General features: G+C 38.3%; 1 protein-coding gene across 3 annotated transcripts in view; it reads left to right on the top strand.

The window, feature by feature from the left end:
• PANK3 (pantothenate kinase 3) overlaps window positions 1-18,627 on the top strand; it is a 28,869-nt gene extending 10,242 nt beyond the window's left edge. Inside the window, exons 2-8 of one of the 3 annotated variants that reach the window (XR_005583738.1) lie at window positions 1,517-1,869; window positions 2,661-2,914; window positions 3,651-3,827; window positions 6,989-7,112; window positions 9,020-9,145; window positions 11,542-17,546; window positions 17,998-18,627. Coding sequence is in view for 2 of the 3 variants with exons in the window: in XM_039485153.1 (XP_039341087.1) it covers window positions 1,517-1,869; window positions 2,661-2,914; window positions 3,651-3,827; window positions 6,989-7,112; window positions 9,020-9,145; window positions 11,542-11,592 (1,085 nt within the window). In the remaining variant the exon portion in view is untranslated. Of the gene's footprint in view, window positions 1-1,516; window positions 1,870-2,660; window positions 2,915-3,650; window positions 3,828-6,988; window positions 7,113-9,019; window positions 9,146-11,541 lie in introns of those variants that run through there. The other 2 variants (XM_039485153.1, XM_039485154.1) reach the window with 2 other exon arrangements.
• The last annotated feature ends 5,456 nt before the right edge of the window (window positions 18,628-24,083 follow it).

Below are 24,083 nucleotides of genomic sequence, written 5' to 3'. Positions count from 1 at the left end.
CATTGAAGTTAAATCATTGAAGACAACTGACTTCTCTTCTGTCCTTCTCTACACCCCCACACATTCACTCTGTTTAGGTATGAAGATAGAAAGACTTTGTGTGCTGAGTTTAATAGCCTGGCCCCTGTCACAGTAGTCAACAGGCTTATCTATAGCTAATATGGAATGATAATTATCACTTTTTGCTGGGGTTCTGCTGGGTTTTAAAGCAAAGGACATGTGAGCCAATTTCTTCCTATTTAAAGCTTTTTATTTATTTATTTTTACATCAAAGTATGTTCAGTTTTAATCACAATTTCTTCCTTTCCTCACACCTTTTTAAATGATGCAATATCAATCCAAAGAGATGGTACTGTGTTAAAATAGTTTGCAGCAATGTAGGAGACATGGAGAATCTCTTTGGTCCACACTTTTTGTGAAAGACATATACGTGTCAGAGATAGGGAGAACACTCTTAGAATAGGAAATATTAGGCTGTGAACTTCAAATATAGTAACAGTGCAACAAGCTATTTTAAGAGCTGGTGGAAGTATCATTTTCAGACTTACTTTGGGCTAGATTTGAAATCTATTTATTGGAGATTATTTAGGGATAACAACAGTTGTGCCACAATAAATGGGAATATACTAGATGAAACTACTCACAATCCTCTCCAACACAGTTCTGTAAACTGATTTTACTAGATGCTTGGATATACCAATTGTGATCTTGCCCTATTATATAGCTTAGGCTTCTACAGTGAAAATCATCTTTTTGCACACTGTCACTTCAAACATCTGCAGTGAAGGAAATGTGATTGAGACAAAACACCAGTATTTCAGTAGCATTGGAAGTGTTTCTTAACAAAGATGACTTCTGTTTTCATACAAGAAATTCCCTTTTTTGAGAAGAAGGTATAGAAACACTCGCTGGAACCCAAACTCAGTAACATTCAATATCTTGCATATTTTTTTAATACACATACTTGGCACTAGTATGCTGCAATTTCTGAGAGCTAGACAACAATTCCTTTTTCATCTCCAGGAATTAGCTCTCTTGGTTCTATTGTACTTTCTTCAGAAATCAGTGGAAGAGTGCCTATTTCTCAAAAGAATTATTAAATGTATTATATGGTCAGGAGAAAATGGGTCTTGGAAAATTTTAGGTAAACTTCCTCTTTAAAAGGCTGTGGGGAGTAGAATACTTTACAGTACATCTATTCGAGCATTGTGTTAGTGGATTTGAATTAGCTTGGGAGACCACATGAAGTCAGGGGGAGAGGAATAAGTTACTTTGTATTTGGTTTTAACCAGGTCCAGTGGAGTACATTTTACAAAGATAACTTCAAAAGAGTGGCTAATAACTTCACTTTTTTTCTTGTCTGGTTCCAAACTTTAAATTCTTCCCTAGCATTGAAGAAAACAAAAAATTAATTTTCCTAATTGAAAGAGTATTCAGTCTTTGTAATCTCAATTTAAGTGATATGTCAGTTTGGCTTTCTAACAATGTTAATGGAATACTTTTTCCATCTCCACAGCTTTTCCATGGTTTGGCATGGACATTGGGGGAACACTGGTGAAACTTGCATATTTTGAACCTATTGATATCACTGCAGAAGAGGAGCAGGAGGAAGTTGAAAGCTTGAAGAGCATCCGCAAATATTTGACTTCCAATATAGCCTATGGATCCACTGGCATTCGAGATGTCCACCTTGAACTGAAAGACTTGACGCTTTTTGGCCGAAGGGGAAACTTGCACTTTATTCGATTCCCAACTCATGACTTGCCTACTTTTATCCAAATGGGAAGAAATAAAAACTTTTCAACACTACACACGGTGCTTTGTGCCACTGGAGGCGGCGCTTATAAGTTTGAAGAAGATTTTCGCACAGTAGGTAGCCTACCTTCCCTAGGACTGTGGTCTTTGTTTAAAAAAACAAACAAAAATAATTGGTCACAGCTATTTTATCAGTAGAAGATAGGCAGTGTCTTTCTGGGACAATCTTTTCATACCTTTGACATGCAAAGGCTAAGTAACTACTCGTTAAATGCTGTAACCTCAGAAATATTCTTTCTAGCTTGTTCTATTGGTATTAATAATCAGATTATATTTTTTTTAAAAAGGAAGATGAGATTTGGCATTCATTAGATGGATCTGGTTGAAAAATCTTAGTTAAAAGATTACATTAATGAGTTGAGACATATAGGTACTAAGTATGATACTTTTTTATATATATATAAAAAATGTCCTTCTATTATTAGTGTTTCTGTGTTAGGAAACATTTTAAGATTAAATATTGACGGAAGCCAGGTAGACTGCAGGTTAGATTTCTTACAATCCTTGAAGTAATGGTTAAGTTAAATAGGGCATTGTTTAAGTTTTTAAGTAGTCAGGAACTTTTTTCTTTTTTTGGTATCTTACAAATGAGCGTTTTGCCTTTTAAGGTACACAGGTTTGCAAACGTGATTTTTGACTAATAAAATACTTGGGTATTTTTGGGTGTTTGCTAACTGCTGTTGGTCTAAAATGAGCAAAAAAGGTAATTTTTTGAACAATAGCTTAAAGCATAAGTTCGTGGAAAGCTAACATCATCCATCTTTAGTAGAGTGCTGATGGGCTTACTTAAATGTCCAGCATAGTTAGTTCATGAATTGTTAATTTTGTCCTTTCCTTTTTCACAGATTGGAAACCTTCAGTTGCACAAACTGGATGAGCTTGACTGTCTTGTCAAAGGCCTGTTGTATATAGACTCTGTCAGTTTCAATGGCCAGGCAGAGTGCTATTACTTTGAAAATGCCTCAGAACCTGAAAGATGCCAAAAGATGCCTTTTAACCTGGATGACCCATACCCATTATTGGTTGTAAACATTGGTTCAGGAGTCAGTATTTTAGCAGTCCATTCAAAAGACAGCTATAAGAGAGTGACTGGAACAAGGTAGTGATATGAAATCTTAAGTTATGATTTTTGTATGGAATAATGACCCTAATATTTTCTTAAGCTTTCAAATAACTTCTTTGCATGTCTTTTCCATTTGATAAACTGATTTCATGTCCTGTTTAATTACCAGCAGCATTAAGTAAGCTATCTCCATGGCTCTAAGAAGGGGGTGTAGTTTTTTTCTGCTGTGTGGCCTGCAACAGGAGACTAATATCAGTAGTGTGTGGTTTTAGGTTTGTAACTTTTTTTTTGATTGCACGGTGTTGTTCCAACATGCTTATGTTTCTTCTGCTGTACTGAAGAAAAATGAGAAAGCATTCACTGAAGTGATGCAGAAAGAGGAACAAGGACCGGAAGCCAATGATCAGATGTGGGTGCTTCTGGGCATCCTCATCTGAGTTTTCCCTCCCACTGGCACTTTGATACACCTATTTCACTTACCTATTGCAAGTATGAATTTTGGTACCTTAACTTAGGTGCACCTGAAACAGCAAAAACACATTTATTTTTAAACAGTTTACTTAACTTTGCAGCTCAAAGTCTTATTATATTTGTGCACATTAGCTGACACCTGTGTAAACATTGTTGCCATGATTCACAACTGACGACTTTGCTAAGCAATACCAAGCTGTGAGCAAGAAGGAAGACAAAACAGTATTTTAATTGAAGGAATGCATTTAGTTGCACAATGTGAGAATGCTGTTTAAAAGTCATTCTTTTCCTCTTTCATTAGTTTAGGTGGAGGGACATTTCTCGGTTTATGCAGTTTATTGACTGGTTGTGAAAGTTTTGAAGAAGCTCTTGAAATGGCATCCAAAGGGGACAGTACACATGCTGATAAGCTTGTCCGGGACATTTATGGAGGGGACTATGAACGTTTTGCCTTGCCAGGATGGGCAGTAGCCTCTAGGTAAGCAAGAGACTCACTTATTTAATTAAATTAAGGCTTTGTGTATCTCATGGAAGTCACAGATTCCGTGACTTCTGCAGTGGCCGGTGAGGCTGGCTCAAGCAGATCAGGCAGCCCCTGGGCCAGTCACACCAACCACTGCTGGTGCAGTTTGGGTGTAGGAAGGGGCTGGGAGTTGGGGTGAGGGGCAGCGCTTACCTCGGGGTGTGAGGGGGGTCCTCCCCAGAAGTGGCAGGCATGTCCCTACAGCTACTAGGGAGAGGGACAGAGGGCTCGAGGCACCGCCCCTGCCTGGAGGCACCGCCCCTGCCTGGAGGCACCGCCCCTGCCTGGAGGCACCGCCCCTGCCTGGAGGCACCGCCCCTGCCTGGAGGCACCGCCCCTGCCTGGAGGCACCGCCCCTGCCTGGAGGCACCGCCCCTGCCTGGAGGCACCGCCCCTGCCTGGAGGCACCGCCCCTGCCTGGAGGCACTGCCTGCATAGCTCCCATTGGCTGTGGTTGCCAGTCAATGGGAGCTGCAGAGCTGGAGCTTGTGGTGGGGGCAGCCTGTGGAGGCCCCCAGGCCTTCCCTCACCCTAGGAGCTGCAGGGACATACCAGCCACTTCTGGGGAGCAGCATGGAGCCTGCCAACCCTCCTGCCACCAGCAACATGCGCTGCTGCTTGTTTCCCCCTGTGCACCACCCCCCACATCAGCAGGGTCCCAGGTAAACCCCCCCTCCCCCCAAGAGCACCCATGGCCTCCTGGCCCAAGTTTTAGTTAGGGGTGTAGATAGTACAAGTCATGGACAGGTCACGGGCCTGTGAATTTTTGTCCGCTGCCCGTGGCCTGTCCATGACTTTTAGTAAAAATATCTGACTAAAATGTAGTCGTAACTATAATGAACTGTTAATGAGGAAATATCACCTTTTCTTGTCTATTAAGACTGAGGTGTTAAGATTCCTGTGTTCAGTATCTATTAGCAGAACAGTTTTTGCAGTCTTACTATTTCAATTAAATTACTTTTGTGTTTAAAAATATATACAGCTAACCTTTCTGAACATTTTGAAATCAGATAGTAGTAGTTGATTACTAGGTAGAAAGAATGCCAAGGCAATCCCATTCTGTGTAATTTATTCCTGAAAAACTAAAAAACAGCAAGTGTAGATTTAAAAGAAACAAACAAGCTCTTGCATAGACTATGCACAGGTAAAAGAGTAGTCAGGCGTAGAAAGAGGAAATAAAAATTAATGAAAATGTTTGTCAAACCTTTTTATTGGCTGTTTGGGATCTTTGAGAGCATTGTTTAATCTGACAACTTCTCCATTTTACAACAGCTCTTCCTGTCTGGGCTTTATTTCCTCACTTTGATACCTTTTTAGGTTAACCAGTCAGGCACCCAGGCAAAGCATTTTGATTTAACCACTGTTTTCAGTTATACAGCATTTCAGAAGCATTCAACAGGTGCTAGATGAATTAGTGTAGTTTTGAGTATGCTTATATTTTTATACTTGCTGTCTAATGGACATTGAAAAGCTCTTCAATTCGGAAAATATTTTTAATCTTATTGTAGTCATTGGTTTAATTTACCCACCAAATCTAGTATAAGCTGTCATAGTTTAAGAATAGCCAAAACTATTGAAGATCAGGATTCCAGCTGCCTGCATATAGTCTGCTTGTCACTAATAAGTGCAAACCCATGGAGGCATGTCTTCAACTTTAAAAGTTCTAGGTTCCTACAAATTAATTACAACTGTTTGTCAGCTCTAAGAGCTGAGATCCTCCACTTGAATACTGGAATGAAAAGACGTCCTCATGGTTTATTTTTGATTTTTATTCTACCTTGAGACCTTCCCTCTGTTAAACCTTCAGATCAACTACTTTATTATTCAGTCATTCATATTGCAATTATTTCCTTAGCTTCTGTCAAACACAGTTGCTAGCCTACCACAAGATTTCATAATTGCAAAGTAGTCTTAGGTCTGTCTCAGGATGGTGGGTAATTATGCCACGAGCAAATTTGAGAATTGGGCAGTCCTCCAATGGTGGAAGGTTTAATATTTTACTCTGCTCAATGTTCAGCTTGCTCATTAGTTGGTGGCTAATGGAGCAGCATCCATGTTCTTGGAAGCAGGAATGAGGAATGATGAAACTGGAGAATGAGAATAAAATAAACTTGAAGCAAGGATTTAGTCTGAACAAATAATGGGTTTATCAGTCCTGCTAGAAGTAAAAAATTGAATGACTGTTTCTATGATTGTATGCATTTCTTTTTCTTTAAATAGTTTCTGCCCCTCCCCAGAGAGATCTTACTTCTGATTTTTCTTATTTGCCCTCCGTTGGAGTCTGTTGTATACCTCCTCTACCCACTTTTTCCCTCCTTCTGAAACTACTAGTGTCTTTAATTTCAGAGGGGCTTGGGATGGGAAACAGTGCTGTTAATTTCATGTTCCCCCAGTTTTGCTTCAGCCACTCCATATGAACAGGGTGAGGGTTCTTGTGTCTTCTGCCAGAAAGAGACCACAGGCAAAACACTGACAAGGTATATGAGCTGAAGTTGCTTGCTTTATGTAGGGCCAGCGGTAGGGCAGAATTCCTAAGCCCCAGGAAAATTAGAATTGTGGCAGCACCAGTAAATTTGTATGATTCTTATGATTATGTAGTCACTTTAAATCCCCAGGTCTATTTTATTATACTTGAAATTTTTGTGTTTGGTTATCTTTTTCTCAGTGGCACCTAAAGGCAGGAATGGAGCAAAATAGTTTTGTTTAGTGAAGAAGTGAGGCTGACTTTTCAGAAGCTGCAGAATACATCAGTCAGGGCTCAGAATTACCTTTACTTGTTCTGGCTAGTGCTGAGGACTAATCTTGTTCAGCTGTGATTTAAGGTGTTCCTTCATGGAATTCTGTAGGGTAATCAGAAAGATTTAACTCATAGGGATGCATTGTCTTAAAATGTTTGGAGGAAGTATATTTCTTTTTAAGGAATGGATGCAGATACATACGTAACCATCCACAATCTCAGTGGTCAAATTGCTCTGTTCAATGGTCATTTAAAAAGGGGGTCAGTTAAGACTGAGGATAAACAGGAGATGTAATTTCCTCTACAGCATGGAAACTGTACTCTAAACTTGTTGTAAACACAAATGTATCACTTTGTATTGCTTTTTTTCTCTCTCCAGTTTTGGGAATATGATCTACAAAGAGAAGAGAGAATCTGTTAGTAAAGAAGACCTGGCTAGAGCTACACTGGTCACGATCACCAATAATATTGGGTCTATAGCACGGATGTGTGCGGTAAATGAGGTAAATGTCTTTAGTCGGAAGGTGAGCTGGGGGAGGGGAATCAAAACATTGCATATGTGTAGTGTGGTGGCTTTCAGTCATTCAGAGGACTAGTAGTATAAAACACTTTTCATTTCAAGTCCTTTATCAAATTCCTAGCTGAGGCCGTTTGGTTCTGTTAACTTGGCATCAGGTCAGAATACTTTTAGTACCTTTTGGGAAGGTTCATAAGGCTTGAGAATGTACTTTGTAGTGGCAAATAAAATGTTTTTTCTGATTAACAGTGGTGGTGAAAAGGCTTTGTTTTTTGCTGAATTTAAGCTAATTTTTTTAAGTTATGCTTCTAATTATTTCCAAATTAAAATTTGAAATGTTAATTTATGTGAAATTGGTGTTCTCTTCCTGAGGCTCCTGCTTCTCAGAACTTTGCCAGATAGCATTAGGATAAACTTGAGGTTCATTTTCATTATGGGTACTTAAAGCTCCATACAGCAGTGGACAGCCAAGAAGCTTTGATCAACACAGGAAGACACTGAAACCAGTAATAACAGGACCAAATGTGGCAGCTGAGGTATAGGGTAGTGGAAACCCATGTCCCCTCACCAGCAAGCTCTGGATGAGGAGAAAGTTGCTGGAGCTGGAAAAAGCTGAGCTAGAGTGGAAATTCCTTAATAGTTACCTAGTAGCCAGAAGCCTGTGTGAAATATGGACCCTGCTTGGAGTCTTCCAGGACAGCACTGTTAAAAATCCAAGGACCTTTACTTTCCACAATAGGAGGTGGGCAAGATGGGTTTTGCATTTGGATGCTGTGTTTGACATCACGGTTGGCGATCCCCTTCCCTCTTCTTTCATATCTGCCCCTGGTAGTAAGTCCCCCCCGCTCCCCTTCCTCCCAAGCCCTAGTATAATCTGTATGAAGGGTATAAGGTTGAGAGTACATACCAGTAACTTAATGCTAAAGTACATTACAGGAATATTGTCATTATCCTACAACTAAGAATAGTGAACCTAGGAATGTCAAATTATTGTACCTTAAGGTAAGGGAATAAATAGCTGAGGCATCAAAATCAACCTTAATTGTATTTAGATTTTTTCTACCTCTGTCCAGTACTAACACCCAGGTTATTTGGGTGCTTTAACTGCATTTCTGTACCTTTAAATTATGAACTTGTCTACCCCTCCTGCACCTTTATCTTGACAAGTGTCAGTCCTTTGAGTATAGATAGTGGCTGGTCCTACTGCACAAGTTTCTGGAACAATTTGGATGTGAATATTCACATCAGTTATTTGTTAGAACTTTAATAAAGCATACTTGTGTTTTTTATATACTTAATTCTCAGACTCCTTCAGTTATTGGATTTTAATCTTGCCATCAGTGAGTGTCAGCTTTATTTTCAACTTCAATGACCCCATAACTGGAAAATTCAATGAAAATTTTGTAAAAATTCTTAAACTACACTAAATTAAATGTACATATTAAATGTGAACTCTGGAGTCTCACTTCTAATTGAGTTATACCATGCATTCATTAACAGCTGAAGAAATGAACATCTGGAATGTCTCATTGTCTTCGGCTTCTTTACAGTGCTGCCTTGTTGCATATGGATCAAGCAGCATTGTACAGGGCTATGAAGGCATTAAGTCTTGCTCTACCAAGAATAAGTACGTTTGATTTAGTTGGACTTTTAGTTAGGCTATATCCGTGGTTTAAAATACTTTGGTATTTTTCAAATTACATTACAATAGTTTTTTGTAAGAGTCTTGATCTTTTGTTTTAAGGGTCTGTACTCTTCCCCTCTACTCTGAAGCATTCAATATTTAAACCTTTTTGTGACGACCTGTTTTCTTCTCGTCCTAGCGTTTTAAAGCCACACTGGACAGTGAGGAAACTTGTCATAACACTCGTACTGTTTTCTTTCCTTTTTTAGAAAATAAACAGAGTTGTCTTTGTTGGTAACTTTTTGCGTGTGAACACTTTGTCAATGAAGCTTCTTGCATATGCACTGGATTACTGGTCAAAAGGCCAGCTGAAAGCCTTGTTCCTAGAACATGAGGTAAGCGAAGGACACTTACATGTACATATGTGTTGTACCTTATCCTTAATCCCTAATACCTATTTCAAATGACCGCATAACTGTAGTATCCAGTCACCTTACAAATATTTATAAAACACTCACAATAGTATCACTTTTGTCTTCTTCTTCCTAGCCTATAGAGAAATAGCTGGTTTTGTGTAGGTGGTTGAGTATAAATAAAGAAATAGAAGGCAAGATAAGTCCAAGGAATGGATCTTGACTTTACTTGTGAAAGAGTTTATTTTGTGGTAATTTTCTTGCATCAATGAATTCTGGAGTCTGCTTCTATCTTCTGTATTAATAAGCCACATCCTGTGTGGGTGGACCATTGCATTGTTCTGATGGAACAGCTTTTACGGCATATCACAGTTATGGAGGGGGAGCAGTAGCGAGTGCCACTCCCATCTGGGGACTTTGAATGGGATACCAACACAGAGGAAGGCATCAGAATGTGTTTTGCTTTGCTTTCTACGAGGTGAAGCATTTCAGGGTATCTGGCTTCAGCCACACAGTTTCAATTATTGAAACTTATCTAGGAATTAATACATAAATCAAAGTAGCCAGGTCTGTCTCTTATTCAAATGAGACAGTCTTCTGGTCAGTTAAATTAAATAGGCATTTTGCCACAGGAGCTACTAGCATTTAGACGGATTCAAATGGTTATGGGCAGTCTTAATTTGAGGGCAGATTTTCTCAGGAGTTGAAGATGCAATTGAACCTTATTCCCTTACAGTGCTTCCCTGTTTTAACCTGCATCATCTCAGTTTTTACAAGGTTCAGCTTTAACAAACTATTTTTAATGTGGATGTTTCAGTGAGGTATTGAAAATTCTGGAAGATGTAGAGCTGGGTGTAATCTACATATCACAGGCACTTAACTCAGATTGTCTCATATCTATTTCATGTGGGGATTAGGATCTGGTATTTTGGGACTCTATAGGTAAGCATCAGGAAGAAATAGTTGCCAATATCAGTTCTCTGGGTTCAGTCTGGGTCCCAGGACTTTGGGGGTTTCCTTTCATCCTGTACATTCTTGGGGACAATACAGGGATATTTGTTTGTCACCAGCTGTAGAGAGGTCCAACAGAATGAATGTGGATATTCTTTCCTTGTCTATGGGTGGAATATTAGCTACTAGTACCTTTCTGAAGCCTGAAGCCCACCTGAGGGATATAGGATGCTGGCAGCTCAAAGTACTATTGTGTATTTTTGGCTGCTCTTGATTAGCTTGCTTTTATATCTTGAAAGGTTAGGAGCCACCCTGACTTCTAATTCTTCCACAACTGATACTTGCAGTGAATGGTACAAATTCTTGGGAAGGCATTTGTCTACCTTTTTTTGGTGGTTGGAGGCTAACCTGGTTGAGGTCAGCCTCTGCTGACATAAGCTAATTCCTCCTCCTAGGAGAGGACATGTTCTGGGCTTGAATGCAGACAGTCAGAATTTAAGTGATTTTGCTCCAGCAGGGTGTGGAGTTGTTGCCTCTATGGCAGAGGACAGAAAAAAATTAATACGACTTCTATAAAACTACAGAATGCCACTGCTGTGATGGAGACAGTCTGTATCTGAGGTTTTCTTCTTCCTCTAGTATTCAGGTTTTCATTTCCTTTTGTGACTGGTCATCAGAACAATGATGATCTATGGGAGCATAAGGTGGGAGAAATGGTAGTATCTATAGCAGTAGTGAATGGTTGAAATTCCTTGCTAGTTCTACTCCTTGGACTTTTGAGGGGTAGATTTTAAGGTTTGATTTTTGAGGGACCATGATAGTGGTCTTTTTGTCTTGGATGGGGGGAAAAAATTCTTGCTTCCACCTTGATTATGAAGTGGTCCACAGATAGAGAGGTGGTTCTTGTGTTTGTCCACATGCAGCCTAAAGATCCAGTCCAAAGTATAGCTGGCTCTGTTCAGGCCTGAAGAATACCTTTTGAGAAACTTAAGGTGGAGAGTTGAGATAAGAAGTGCTGAACTACTGCCTCAGAGGTACTGTTGAGTTCAAAGATCAGCCAGCATCTCTGTAGCCTCTTCTCAAAAGCCTTCAGTTTTGGTATATGTGCTCAGATACCACTGATACGTGCCTTCGAAATACATTAGCTATTATTACAAACAAATGGGGAAAAAAATAGTTTTCAGTAATATATAGGCTTTAGTGGGGAGGCGGGGGGAGGCAGTTAACCAGGGCATGCTAGTTTACAAAATTAAATACTTTTGGTTTTTTACGTTTTTAGTACTTCAGATAAAAGGCAGTATATTACAAATGTATGTTGTTCTTCATACTTAGTGTGAGCCTTCCACGTACCTTTCTGTGGCTAAAAAATGCAGAATTTTAATGTGGTATTTGAAACTTGGAATGACGGCTCTTTTTTTTTTAAACAGGGATACTTTGGTGCTGTTGGTGCTCTTCTTGGCTTGCCGAATTTCAGCTGAAGTACCAGATGCCACTACACTGAATTGTTTTCCACTTGGTTGGCATTACTACTACATTGTTTAAGTCAACGGGAACCAAAGGAAAAAAAGCAGCAGTTTTGCTGCAGTTGTTTTTAAATTTAAGTGGTAAACTGCTGGATGTTACCATATTAAGGAAGTGGGATCTTGCTGTGTAAGGCATTTTTAAGTGAAATACCTGTGGGTTTTGCCTTATGATCTCCAGTGCTTGTAGCCAGTTTTGAACTTCTAATATGCAATACATCCTCTGAAAAACAAGCTTCCAAAAGAGAATTCCAGCCCTTTTAGGTGTCCATCATTTACAATAGTGTGGACTTAAACATGAAGCTTTAGTGCTAAGCAAATATCTTTTGTAGATAATCTGATGAAAGTGGTTTATTTTGATGTTTGGTTTTTTGTCTCACTACTGCATTGTACTAAGAGCAGAATTGTATGTTTAAGACAATTGACCTGAAAACACCAAAGTGCCATCAACAGAAAGCAAAGCTATGTAGTGTAGAAGATCATTTCTCAGTATGACAGCATAAAGTGTTACAGCACTTAATATGTTCCAGTAATTGCAGAATTTTAATGTCTCATGGGAAAATATCTAATTTAGTTTTTTAGCAAATATATTAAGTGAAAATACAGTACTGCATTTCCACATATCTGTACTCTTGTGAAGCTTTACATTTGTTCAGTTCATTTATTGAAAGGTAGATATGGTATTTTGGGAAGATCCCTTTTGGATTAGGTTCATGATTCAAGGAACAGCAAGCCTTTAGAAAAGGCATCTGACATCCAAAATTCCATGACCTTACATTCTAAATCACAAAATTTTGATTTCATTCTCCTCTACTTGTGAAAGTCACCACAAAACTTGCAGAGTATATCTACCCAAAAGAGGCCTGGGACTAGAATTATTACAGCTTGCAATTCTGTTGCTTTGGCATATCTTTTTGAGGAAGCTTGTACAAATTCTATCCCTGCTCTACCGATCTGAAAACATTTAGTCCTTCATTTCATTAATCATAAACAAGATATTTCACTTCTAATAGTCTCAAATCTAGGTGGATGATTTTAATTATCTTGTTTTGAATTGGAAGTTTGTTTTTGTAGCTCCAGAGTTTGTATTGCAGAGTCAAAAGGACCAGTGTTTAATATACTTTGTTAAACAATTCCCATTATTGCAAACTGTGGCCTTGGGATAAACTCCATATTCTGAGACTAGCCTTTGTTTTGTCTACATACTGTGTTCTCAGACTATTTTAAATTTTACAATAATTGTTTTACTGTGAGAAGTGCTGCTGCTGCAGGAGATAAAGGCTTTAGACTAGAAAGACCATGTCAGAAGTCAAGCCAGCTATGTCTGTGTGTGTGTGTGTGTGTATATATATATATATATATATATATATTTTAGTGTACCTCAGAAGAAATACCCAATTTTGCAGTAAGTAAATTAATGTTAAGTATTTCCTATATATGCATAAAAAGCTATATCTGACTAGAACTCATTGATACGTTGGAATTAAACATGTTTTTTAAATGGATATGACTCTAAATCAAGTAAATGAGTAAATATTCCAGAACATTGCTATGTTGCATTACAGCAGCATCTGAACTTCTTAGCCACATTACCTTTCCACATAATGTGCATAAAGGGGACTGAAAATAGTAAGTAAAAATTACTCTTTCTGGCGTTTGGGGTATTTTGTTTTTGTTTTAGTTGAATTCCATAAAATTTCCTAAGGCCAGAAGTGCAGTGACTCTCTTATAGGGGTGAGAAGGAGGCCATTTCATTCAACCCAGCACAATGCCAACTTCGAATATAGTTTGTCATTGCTGCTGAGTACCTAAGCTAAATTTCCATTGTTAAGACTTTTCAATTGAGGCTTCAGTCTGGAAAGAAATAGAATAATTTCTAGAACTATGCTTATCGTTGAGCGAAGGCAGCATCAGTCTATGAAGCAAGTTGGTACAGCTTGGGTAACGTGTGTCTTTATGATAGTTGCGAGAAGTTTTACCATGACTGAGTGTAAAATCTAGTAGCTTAGTTAGTTTTCATTAACAGCCAGTAGTAGGAAGAAGTAATTTAACTTGTTCCTTCTATGAACTTTTCACAGAGATTATTTGAAGACTTATTTTTCTGCAGGTTGTATTAGCCTTATACAAAGTTTCACACCCCAGATGCTTGTCTTTCCCGAGGGATGTAGACATAATACTTCAGCATCATGTCATGCTGTTTGGCAAGAATGACTTTAGCTAGTCTATATCCGTTGTCATAGATTACTTCTTCCATATACATCCTGTACTACTGGAGCATAAACTGAGAGTTGCTTTTGAAGCAATATTTCATAGATTGTATATTTTGACCTGAAGATATTGAAAGTAAGTTTAGCTAAAATATTATTTTTCCAGTTCTGTAGCAAGGCAGTCTGAGACACATGACCTTCGTAAATTCAAGAAATATTAATTTGATGTAGCCTATGATACATTTTTGAAGTTAACATGGACACCGGAATAAATTCATAAGGAATTCTTGAATAGCTGTATTGCGTATGCTATTAGTATTGCTCATGAGAAATAAGATGCATGTCCTACCTTATATATTTTTTTCCTTCAACTTTGGAAAAAGTCTGGCTGGCCTTTTTTTAGTTCCTTCTGCATAATTCGGTTGTTGTTTCTTCTTACCCCCCACCATTCTCCCAGAGACTACAAGCAAAGCTTTCTAGCCCTCCTATAAGTGCACCCCTTGAGATCCATCCTAACAGAGGGTTATTGGTCTTTTTGCTGGAGAGTGTTCAGGCACAATTGCTGAGATTTATTTGGTTATTTTTTCCAAAAACGTACAAATACAGCTTTTTGTCATCCAAGAGTTTCCAAAGATTGATTGTACCTTTAGTGGGGTCACTAAGCATTGTAAATACAAATGAAAGGCGCTTTAAATTTCTTCATCTAGACCTTCGTATGCAGACCAAAAGAACCTTGCCAGGACTCCCTTTAGAGTGAATTGCTGAAGTAGATTCATTTCTGTCTTATCTTCAATGCTTTTACCTTCACATTTGGCATTCCTTTGTTTCAATGCTACTTGGAGTTTTCTTACAGTAAAGGAACTCAAACAAGCGGTCACATGCTATAGCAGAGGAAGTGCAACAACTTTCTTTGCAAGCTTGTGGATCCTCATGGCTACTGCTGACTTCTCAAAGAGGGAACCACTTTCTTCAAGTAGAGGTTTTCCCCTTGAAAGAAAAAGGCAAAGCTCATTCTCAATGTAGTGGGTCTCAGATCAAGCAGCCAGACGAGTGCCCTGAGTTTCTCATGTGATGCCAATGATGTTAGTTTTGCTTGCACTGCAACTTCATGTTTGAGCCTTCTTGGTACCAGTAATACGTCACCCCAGACTGTTTACTGTAGATGTGGACAATAATTGTATCAGCATTTTAGATGATCCGCTAGACCAGTCAAGAAGACAGTATGAGCTTTCTGGCCTCCCATCTTCATGGCAAGCTAGTCTACTTTTGTTGGAGTAGTTTTGCCTACCAGTTTGTCTCCCCTCCCTCCCATTGGATTTGTCCATGCATTATGTCAGAATGTTTAGCACGTCGTTGTGTCTCTGCAATGATGCTTGTTTTTTGTTCCACAAGTACAGGCTGTTTCTGGATGCTTCATTTTTATATGAAGATATCATGGACTGGTTGGTATGGCTAACAAACCTCTAACCACTCTCCAACACCTTTCTAGTTGGGCTTAAGGTAACTGCACTTTAAGGAACTCCTTTTTGCTGCGTATTTTGGACCTTTAAATTTAAGACCAAATCTAGAATACTGGCATTACGTTTTTCTGTTAAGTCTTTTTTTAGTGAATCTAATAATATTGCCACTTGTATAAACAACTTTTCTATAAAGCATCATTCCATTTAGAATCTGGGAATGTAAAGACTCTGAACAGATCAGTTTTCCCGTTTTTTTTTGTCATTAAGTTTTGCTTGCAGTGACCTACATCCAGCAACAAAGCGCTTATGAAGCATCAATACCACATGCAGTGCTATTTAAATTTTTGGCATTAAGAGAGTTGGAAGTCAGGCTGTGTTACCCATTTTCAATCTCTAAGGGATACTTAAGAAATGCTTAACAATTCTGGTTCTTCAACTAATACTTAGTTGTATTGAGAAGTTCTATTCCTATTGCATTCAGGTGGTTGGTAGTATACGTCTTGTATATACATGTAAGGTATTCCTTGCCTTTTTAATGTGAGGAGAATAAACAGCCTTTGTTATATTACAATTTTTTATATTCTACCTGAACCAGTGTAGATATTTAATAAAGCACCACATTTTTCGGGAGGTTTTTTTTTAAGAAGCTGGCCCATTCTAAATAACTGTGGCAATAACTTATATTTCCTAATGTTTTAGGATAGCTGTGGGAGTTAAACATTTGAAAGTATTTCAAGGTACTTGCACTTAGAGCAAAGTTGTGCTCTTTAAAGACTAATCAGTGTCTTATTATGTTTATTCATCATATAATCTTTCATGCCTTTACTGTTTTGTAAATATCTCATTCATTATAAAACCTCTGTAAATGAATTTTTGGTATCCTAAGGAGACAGATTAGTTTAGTTCATAACAGAATTGGAGACAAGATGGTCTTGTTACTGATTACTTCAAGCAAAACCAGTATTGAGGTTGAACCAATGCAGCTAAATAGGTGTAACCCACTTTCTCCTGCATCTAATTTAATGTGCAGTCAAGCTGGCTATTTCTTATGTTCATGTTCTCCTTATGAAACAGATATTTCTGTGTTTCCCACATACGGGTATTTAGAAAACCTGCAATGTGTACAGTTGTTGCTGGGTTTTGTTTGGATTAAGGAATTTAAACAATATTGAGGATCATACTAAGTATTACCTAGCTGTGTCTTTTACAGTAATAGGTCGACAAGCACATTTTATAAATACAGTTGAAGTTAAATTTTGATAAAATTCTTCCCCTTCAGGCTAAAGCAGTGTGGCACAGGAAATTTTCAGCTCATTAAGAATAGAGTTGGTGGGTTAATTGTCTGCAAAAACTTAATCAAGCTTATGGAAGTTTGTGTTTGATATGGAGCTGAATGGGGGGGGGCACTAAGATGCCTTCTCACAGCACAGAGCGATAATTTCCCCACTTATAGTCCACAAAATGCTGAAGTGCATATTACTAAACCCTCTTGATCAGTTGTATCTGTCTTTTCTTGTTAATATATTCCAAATATTGTTACCAGTATTCTAAAATTTAATAATACCTTTAAAGAAGACTTGAAGACAAAGAACATAAAGTCTGCAAACAAGTCTGTTTTCCAAGATGTTTACCTGCTTAGATCTCTGACATGTATCACTGTATTATTGTAACACTGACTGCCAAATCCTGCTTGTCTTAGTTACTAAGTAGTCTGTTGGTTTAAATGGGAACTACTCTTAGCAGTAATGAAACATTTGGCCCCAAGATTCTTTTTAAAAAGCCGTTCAAATGGGGAAAACTGTAGTGCTACTTTGCATATTGCTGCTGGTGCTAAATCAATTGAAAAATTTAGAATCAAAATAAGTTGTAAATAGAATTAATATTTATGGCCTGGTCCTTTTGACAGACTTGAAATTTGTCAAGTTGCAAAGATTTCTCATGGCCTTACGTTGAGCTTCCTTTTTTATATATTTGGATTGAAATGCATTAAAGTCAAGACATTCATGGGGCTGGCTTTCTGTGCTGCTTTCTTTAAAGCAGATTACATTCAATTTGTGCATTTTATGACATGGATCACTTTCCATTACTAGAATTTCAGTTTTAAAACTAGCTTTAGCTGTTAATCTTATATTTTCCCATGCTTTGTCATTGTAGCTGTTTAGAGTAGACAAAGTTTTAGTACCAACTACTGTGGGCTCACCGTGTGTCCTTCTGTGTTAGCACTTCAAAAAGTACAGCCATTACTGTAAGTATTTACCATTTTTGTAGAAAATTGTGAATATTTAAAGTTAATTTTAAAGGTGTAACTTGTTAAGTAGTCCTATCCATAAAATAAACTGAAATAGGGTTTCTGAATTGTTAATCTGGAGCAATAACAGTTTTAATCTGTTCAAATTTCACTATTCCTTCAGCCTGGATGTTTTAGATCTTTGTAAATACAAAGTCTTTAAGCAGTTACATTTGGTTTCAGATTGAACATTACAAAAGACTCGTTTTAAACAGATTTTTTAGGGAATGAGGATGTTTGGGGAAAAAATTAAATTTGCAGTACCAAGAACCTGAAAATTTGTGTTACTTTGGTGTTCAGATTGAGATGGGACATACGCAAAAAGTTGTCTCTTGTATTTTGATAGTCAGCACCATCTGTTTTTACATTTGTCATTTTAACCATATATATTTTATCTCTTAATTGCTAGGCAATTTTCTTACCATGTGTAGGCCTTCTAGTGACCAAATCGTACATTCAGAGTTCTTTTAGTTCCTTAGCAAAAGGGATAGCAAATCCATAAACTCCAGACCCATGTGAGGAGGATGTTCTCCATAAGAGCCATTTCAGTTAAGTTGCCTTATTCTATTGTATTGTACTTATGTTATGTCTGAGTTTTTGTTTACTGTTCTGACACTGAAGATATGATGTAAAAAGTACAATGTGCTGCAAATTTGTATTAACTTTATTAAATTATACCTTTATGTAAACTGTAGTACATCTCTTGTAAATTGTTTAATTTATTTTTTCATTTTATAGCTGCTCATTATTGAATGTACAGAATAGATTTAATGTAATTAAGTATTTTCATTGTGGCCAAATTGATTGTGCCTACAATGTAATCCATCCCCATCAAAACTGTATATAACTCTTTTACTGCTTGCTTGCATAAATGAGGTTTGGATTTAATTTACTTGTTTGTACTGTACTGCCATAAGCCAACTTTAATATAATGGACCTACTTTTTTGTAGTTTATTTTTCTGGTTTTGTTACTGTTCAGTATGAATGTTGAAACAGTACTGTCTTACTTTTCCTAATAAATAACTCCAGATTGTTCAATCGTGCCTCCATTGTTCCTTTTCTTTGTGCTCCTTTGTTAGTCGATATGTAGCATCACATATTGCTGTTGTAATTGATATACTTTGTACTGTTGCATATAACTTAACAGTAGGGGAACACGATGGGACCAACTCTCCAGTTCTTCCTGTAGAGGAAAATCTGTAAAGAAAAGATTAAATGTGTTTGATATAACTAAATTTTGATGTAGCTGTCATTTTTTAAATGTACAACTCATAAATGGCCCTACATTGATAGCCTTGAAGAATAGAGCCTATGCAACAAGTATGACCCTGACAACAGCAATGTAAGCTTTCACATCAAAACTATCTTTCTTCCTACCTTGGGAATGTATATTGGTTCTTGCACTCCTGAACAATTCACTGCTACTTGGCGGTATTATACATTGATACATCCTGGCTGTGCTTACTCAGACTGATTTTTCAGTTCCGTTCAACACTTACTTGTTACACTGGCTGACTAGCTCATGAATATTTCAAGAATTCTAAATTACCAGTCTGAACCCTCTTGAGCACAAGATGATAATGCTCCATCCTGGAGAATTGTCCTTTGTTTTCACTATCCAAAGAGCCTAGTTTTGTTTGACCTGAGGAGTTCTGCAGCTTCTTGGGATGTAAAATACTTCTTTCTCCATCTCTAGGTCCTGGATGAAAAGCAGCATGGGTAGAACATGCACTGAAGTGTAAAGTCATGATGCACACTAGCTAGCTTATTTCACTAATCTTTACAGTAAAAGTTCTTTGCATTTGTATGTTGTTAACCCCAAACATGAATTTTTAAAAATCCATGCAGTACTGCTGATACTAACTTGATTTTTTTTAAATAGTCCATGATTAATCCTCTACATGTTGTAGAGCACAGGAAATAGGATCTATGTTTCAAAATACTACCTCAAATCACTTTACAGATTTATGTTAAATAGCAGTTTTGGATCTCTGCACCCTTATGCATATTCTAATGTAGTGGCTGTCTTGAAGTAAACTAGTATAAATCCTCACTGCATATTTACTAAATGATTTTCTTTGGGGGTAGAATACAAATACCCTTGTTGGTGGAAGCTAAGTGAGAGGGGAACAAATGGATGGGTGAGGTTTTTTAGCTAGAGCTCGATTGGAGTGGTAGGAGGAAGTAGGGGAGACCCGAGGATTGGAGCAGATAGGTTTTTCGAGACAACTAGTGGTGTGCTGGAAGGGAGTTTCAGGAGCAAGAGGTCAGGGCTAGAGTTGGTGGCGAAGGAGATCAGGATTGGAGGTTGGACTGGTCAGCATCTATAGTTTTGTCTGTAAAACGTCTATTTTTGTTTTCAGTGGTGGTTGGTCTAAATCCAAACATCCCTGAATCTGAAAAGTTGCATCAGATTTTGTGGCTGACACAGCCCTGATTTTCAATAACTTGAAGCAGAGCTATAGTGAGGAGAGGCTTCAGGGATTTTGTGGGGTGGATATGTTGTCATAACTACAAGCTCTTGGTTTCATGTACCTTATACTTGCTGATGCCCCTTTCCCATAAAAGACAAAGATTCTTTAGCTTTTTGGAAGGTTTAGTTTTCCTGGTTACAGCTGGGTTGCTATTTAAATGAGTTTAGAGATACTTTATGTTGAATGGGGGTTACTGTACTGGTCACTGGAAAAGGCTTTTACATTCAGATGTGCAACTCAGCTGAGGTGTTTAAACCCTCATATTAGTACCTACTATGCAAGAACAAGGACCTAGGTTGCTTTATGAAGTATTATAAATATTTAGGTCTAGCCTAACCCTGGAGACTATGAAAACCTTAAGAACGACTTCCTAATGTCAGTGCTGTCATGTTTCCAGGAAACTAGGTAACTTCACATTATTTTATCCATAAGCTTATTCAGTCAGTTATCCCAGTATAAAGCTAATCTTGAGGAGCCAGCAGCATGGTCTTTTAGTAATGTAAAAATCATTAACTTCCACCTACTTTTAGAAATATAGATAATTGTTTCCCTCTGCTCTACTGTTGGGGAAGTAGAACCAGATCTGTCAGTCACTGGGGGAGGGTTTTAGCTTTCCCAGTTTACACTGCTTCCAGGCAGAAGGTTTCCCAGCCAGCTGCTTTCCCTGAACCATGGCACACAGGAAAATTCTACTGTGGATTCCTTTCCTTGTCCTAGCTGGGAATCTGTTTTCAGGAGCCTGGTAGAGGCTACAGTATCTTACAAATCTACTTTTCATACTGGTTGTTTTTCCTGTTAGTGCAGGTAAAGTTTTACTTGTAAATTACTTGCGGCAACAGTCTTTGAGACTACTTCTGGGACACAGTTCCTTGCAAGCCCTGCTATCAGTTATAACTGAGGAAAAAATGTGGAGGACGAAGTCATGAAACAAAAGCTTATTTTTTGCCAACATAATTTGCCATGCGTACACTAGCAAACCTGTCCTTTTGATTCCCTCGATTCATTAGGACCCATCTCAAAATATTTCCTGAATGACTTATTTTGGAGGTACTGAATTTGATGCTTATTTCAGCAGAGCACCACACTGTCTTCTAGACAGCCATGGTGTGGATATGCATTTCCTTAGCTGCTTTGTTAAACACTTCCCTATTAATCAGACTGTTCAGTCCACTGGTACATCACTCAGAATTAAATAAAGCAAGTGTATGGAGTTGAATTTAGAGTCATTTCAGACATGTAAATAACTTGTGCAGGAGAGTTATATATGATGTGTGGAAAGTACAGTAATAAGTTTTTAACTCAAGTATCAGAGGGGTAGCCATGTTAGTCTGGATCTGTAAAAAGCGACAGTGTCCTGTGGCACCTTATAGACTAACAGACGTATTGAAGCATAAGCTTTCATGGGTGAATGTCCGCTTTATCAGATGAATATCGAACGAAGTGGGTATTCACCCAAGAAAGCTTATGCTCCAATACATCTATTAGTCTATAACAGGGATCGGCAACCTTTCAGAAGTGGTATGCTGAGTCTTCATTTATTCACTCTAATTTAAAGTTTCGCGTGCCAGTTTTTAGAAGATCTTTCTATAAGTCTGTAATATATAACTAAACTGTTGTATGTAAAGTAAATAAGGTTTTTAAAATGTTTAAGAAACTTCATTTAAAATTAAATTAAAATGCAGAGTCCCCCGGACCAGTGGCCAGGACATTCAGTGTGAATGCCACTGAAAATCAGCTTGTGTGCCACAGGTTGCCTACTCCTGGTCTATAAAGCGCCACAGGACTCTTTGTAAGTTTATAACTGTGTTCTCAGGTTTCTCTTACAGCTCTCACGCTGAGCCAGCAGAGGGAGCAGAGAGACCATCCATTTTCTGTAGTCTATACAGTGGCAATACTGTTACTTAGGCATAAAGTCCCTTTCCTCTTTAAGGAAAGTATTTTTGTTGACTGAGATCCTAGTGCAGCTTGAAGTTAATCTTTGATGGTGGCTTGTGTGTAACAGTTGGTTCCACTCGTGGCTTTGGGATTTGAGATTCCTGCTGTTGTCGTCATATACAGGTACTTAATTGATAACATGCTTTGATACATAAAGGCAGCTAGAGTGCACTGAGCATTGGACAAGCTTTAGAGATCTTGGTTGTAATTCCTGATGGCTGCTGACTCTGTGTGGCCTTCATCAAGTCTTTTTAACTAGCTTGTTCATCAATTTCCCTGCCTGTGAAATGAGACTAGTGCCTCCTTTGGTACCTCAGTTACTCTAACTATAAAATGGGAATAGTTGCCACCCTGGTAAAACCTCTTCTGCCTTGTTTCTTTACAGGTTCTTATCCCACACTCATCACCATAATACCCAAGTGCTTTCCGGTAATGCATTAAGCAACATGCCTGTCACATGTTCTTCATTCTCTCTCTCCTCACTGGGAGAAGCGTGTTCACTGGAGTCTTGTTTTTGTAGTGAGTGCTTTTTATTTTGTTATATGCCAGTTCCTATGTGTGTGTTAGGGAAGGTCAAAGAAATGCAACTTGCACTTGTAGGAAAGGTTTGAAGTTTGTTCCAGTCTCAGACCACCTCTAAGAAAATTCTTTCTCCCACATGGATGAGCTTTGCCCTTATTGTAGAAGGCTCCATTGTGCCAGAGTAGAGTTGTCATCCTGGAGCTTTAGATGATCTTTTAGAGATTCTGGGCCCAGGCCATGGAGCGTTTTGAAGATAAGGACTGAGACCTTTGAACTTCTATGGGAAGCTAGTGTAGAGAATAGAGGACAGGTGTGATGTGCTAACAGTAGCCTGTGTTGCTGAGGAGATGCCCTGCAGCGTTCTGTACTAGTCAGTTTCCTAAGTGCTGAAGGCTTCATGCCTGAGGTATAGTGTATTGATGTAGTCTAGCTGAGAGGTGATGAAGGAATGAATAACTGAGGCCATGTCATTCTCTGCTATGGTGGGACAGAGTCTCCTAAGCAAGTAGAAATGGTATAAAACATTACACTGGCTGCTGCTACGTGAGACCTCAGTATCCGCAAGGAATCCAAGAGTATGCCTAGAACTATGGGTCTTAAGATTCAGATGAAGAGTAGTATTTCCATGTAGAGTGTTTGTGTGTACATGTCTATATAAGAAAAAGCAATTATAATCAGAAGGATAAAAGAATTATAAATGATTTTACCTTATCTGTTATGTCTAAATTAAGAAATGATGGAGGGAAAACCTAATTAAATGTCTGCGCTAACAAATCTCTTGTTAACAGACGCAAACCTGTTCAGCCTTCTAACTTTCCATTCCTTTTTAGGGAGGTAAAGCCAAGGAACATCCCAGAAGGAAATCTGTACATTTAAACAGAGTGTTTACGTCTTCAGTGATATTATGTTTTTGTTGCTGAGCAGCCCAACAAAGTTTTAAAATTTTAAGTGAGAGCTGGGCCTCAAGCCAGAAGCTGAGCACACCCCAAAGGTAGGGTCTGGAGGAGCAACACAGTGTGCGGGAATAGCCTGCATCAGAGACTATTTTGTCCTCCTTTGCTGTGACCTCTCATTATTCCGGGATGGCTTGTTAATAAACCACTCAATCTGATGTTTTCTTCTTTGAGTTTTAAGCTCAAGTGGGCTTAAGTAGTCAGCTGTCTGCACAGGCAAGTGGCATATCAATGCAGCTGACAGTAAATGTTGTGCTGATTGATTTGTTTATTTCTTGCATTGGTATCCTAATGAAAGATGATGCAAGAAGGCTGACACCAGATTAGAACAGACGCCTGAATAGAATCATCAGAACATATTTGGGGTGGGGGGGGAAGGAATCAAGCCAGGCAAAAAGATCTAAAAACAGTATCCAGCCTCCAACCAGTATCAGGCAAAAGATTTTACCAATTTAATTATTGCAATGAAAGAGTGAAGGTAGGCATTTAAGGGGCTACGTGTGTGCAAAATTTGACTCCCAAGTCCCAATTAATATATGTACACATGTGAATCACTCCTTTTTACACCCCATTCCCACATCCCCAAGGGGAGAGAAACAGAGGCTCCTGT

This window comes from Mauremys reevesii, linkage group 8 (assembly GCF_016161935.1).
Source record: "Mauremys reevesii isolate NIE-2019 linkage group 8, ASM1616193v1, whole genome shotgun sequence".
NCBI lineage: Eukaryota > Metazoa > Chordata > Testudines > Geoemydidae > Mauremys > Mauremys reevesii.
This window is presented reverse-complemented; position numbering and strand designations above follow the sequence as displayed.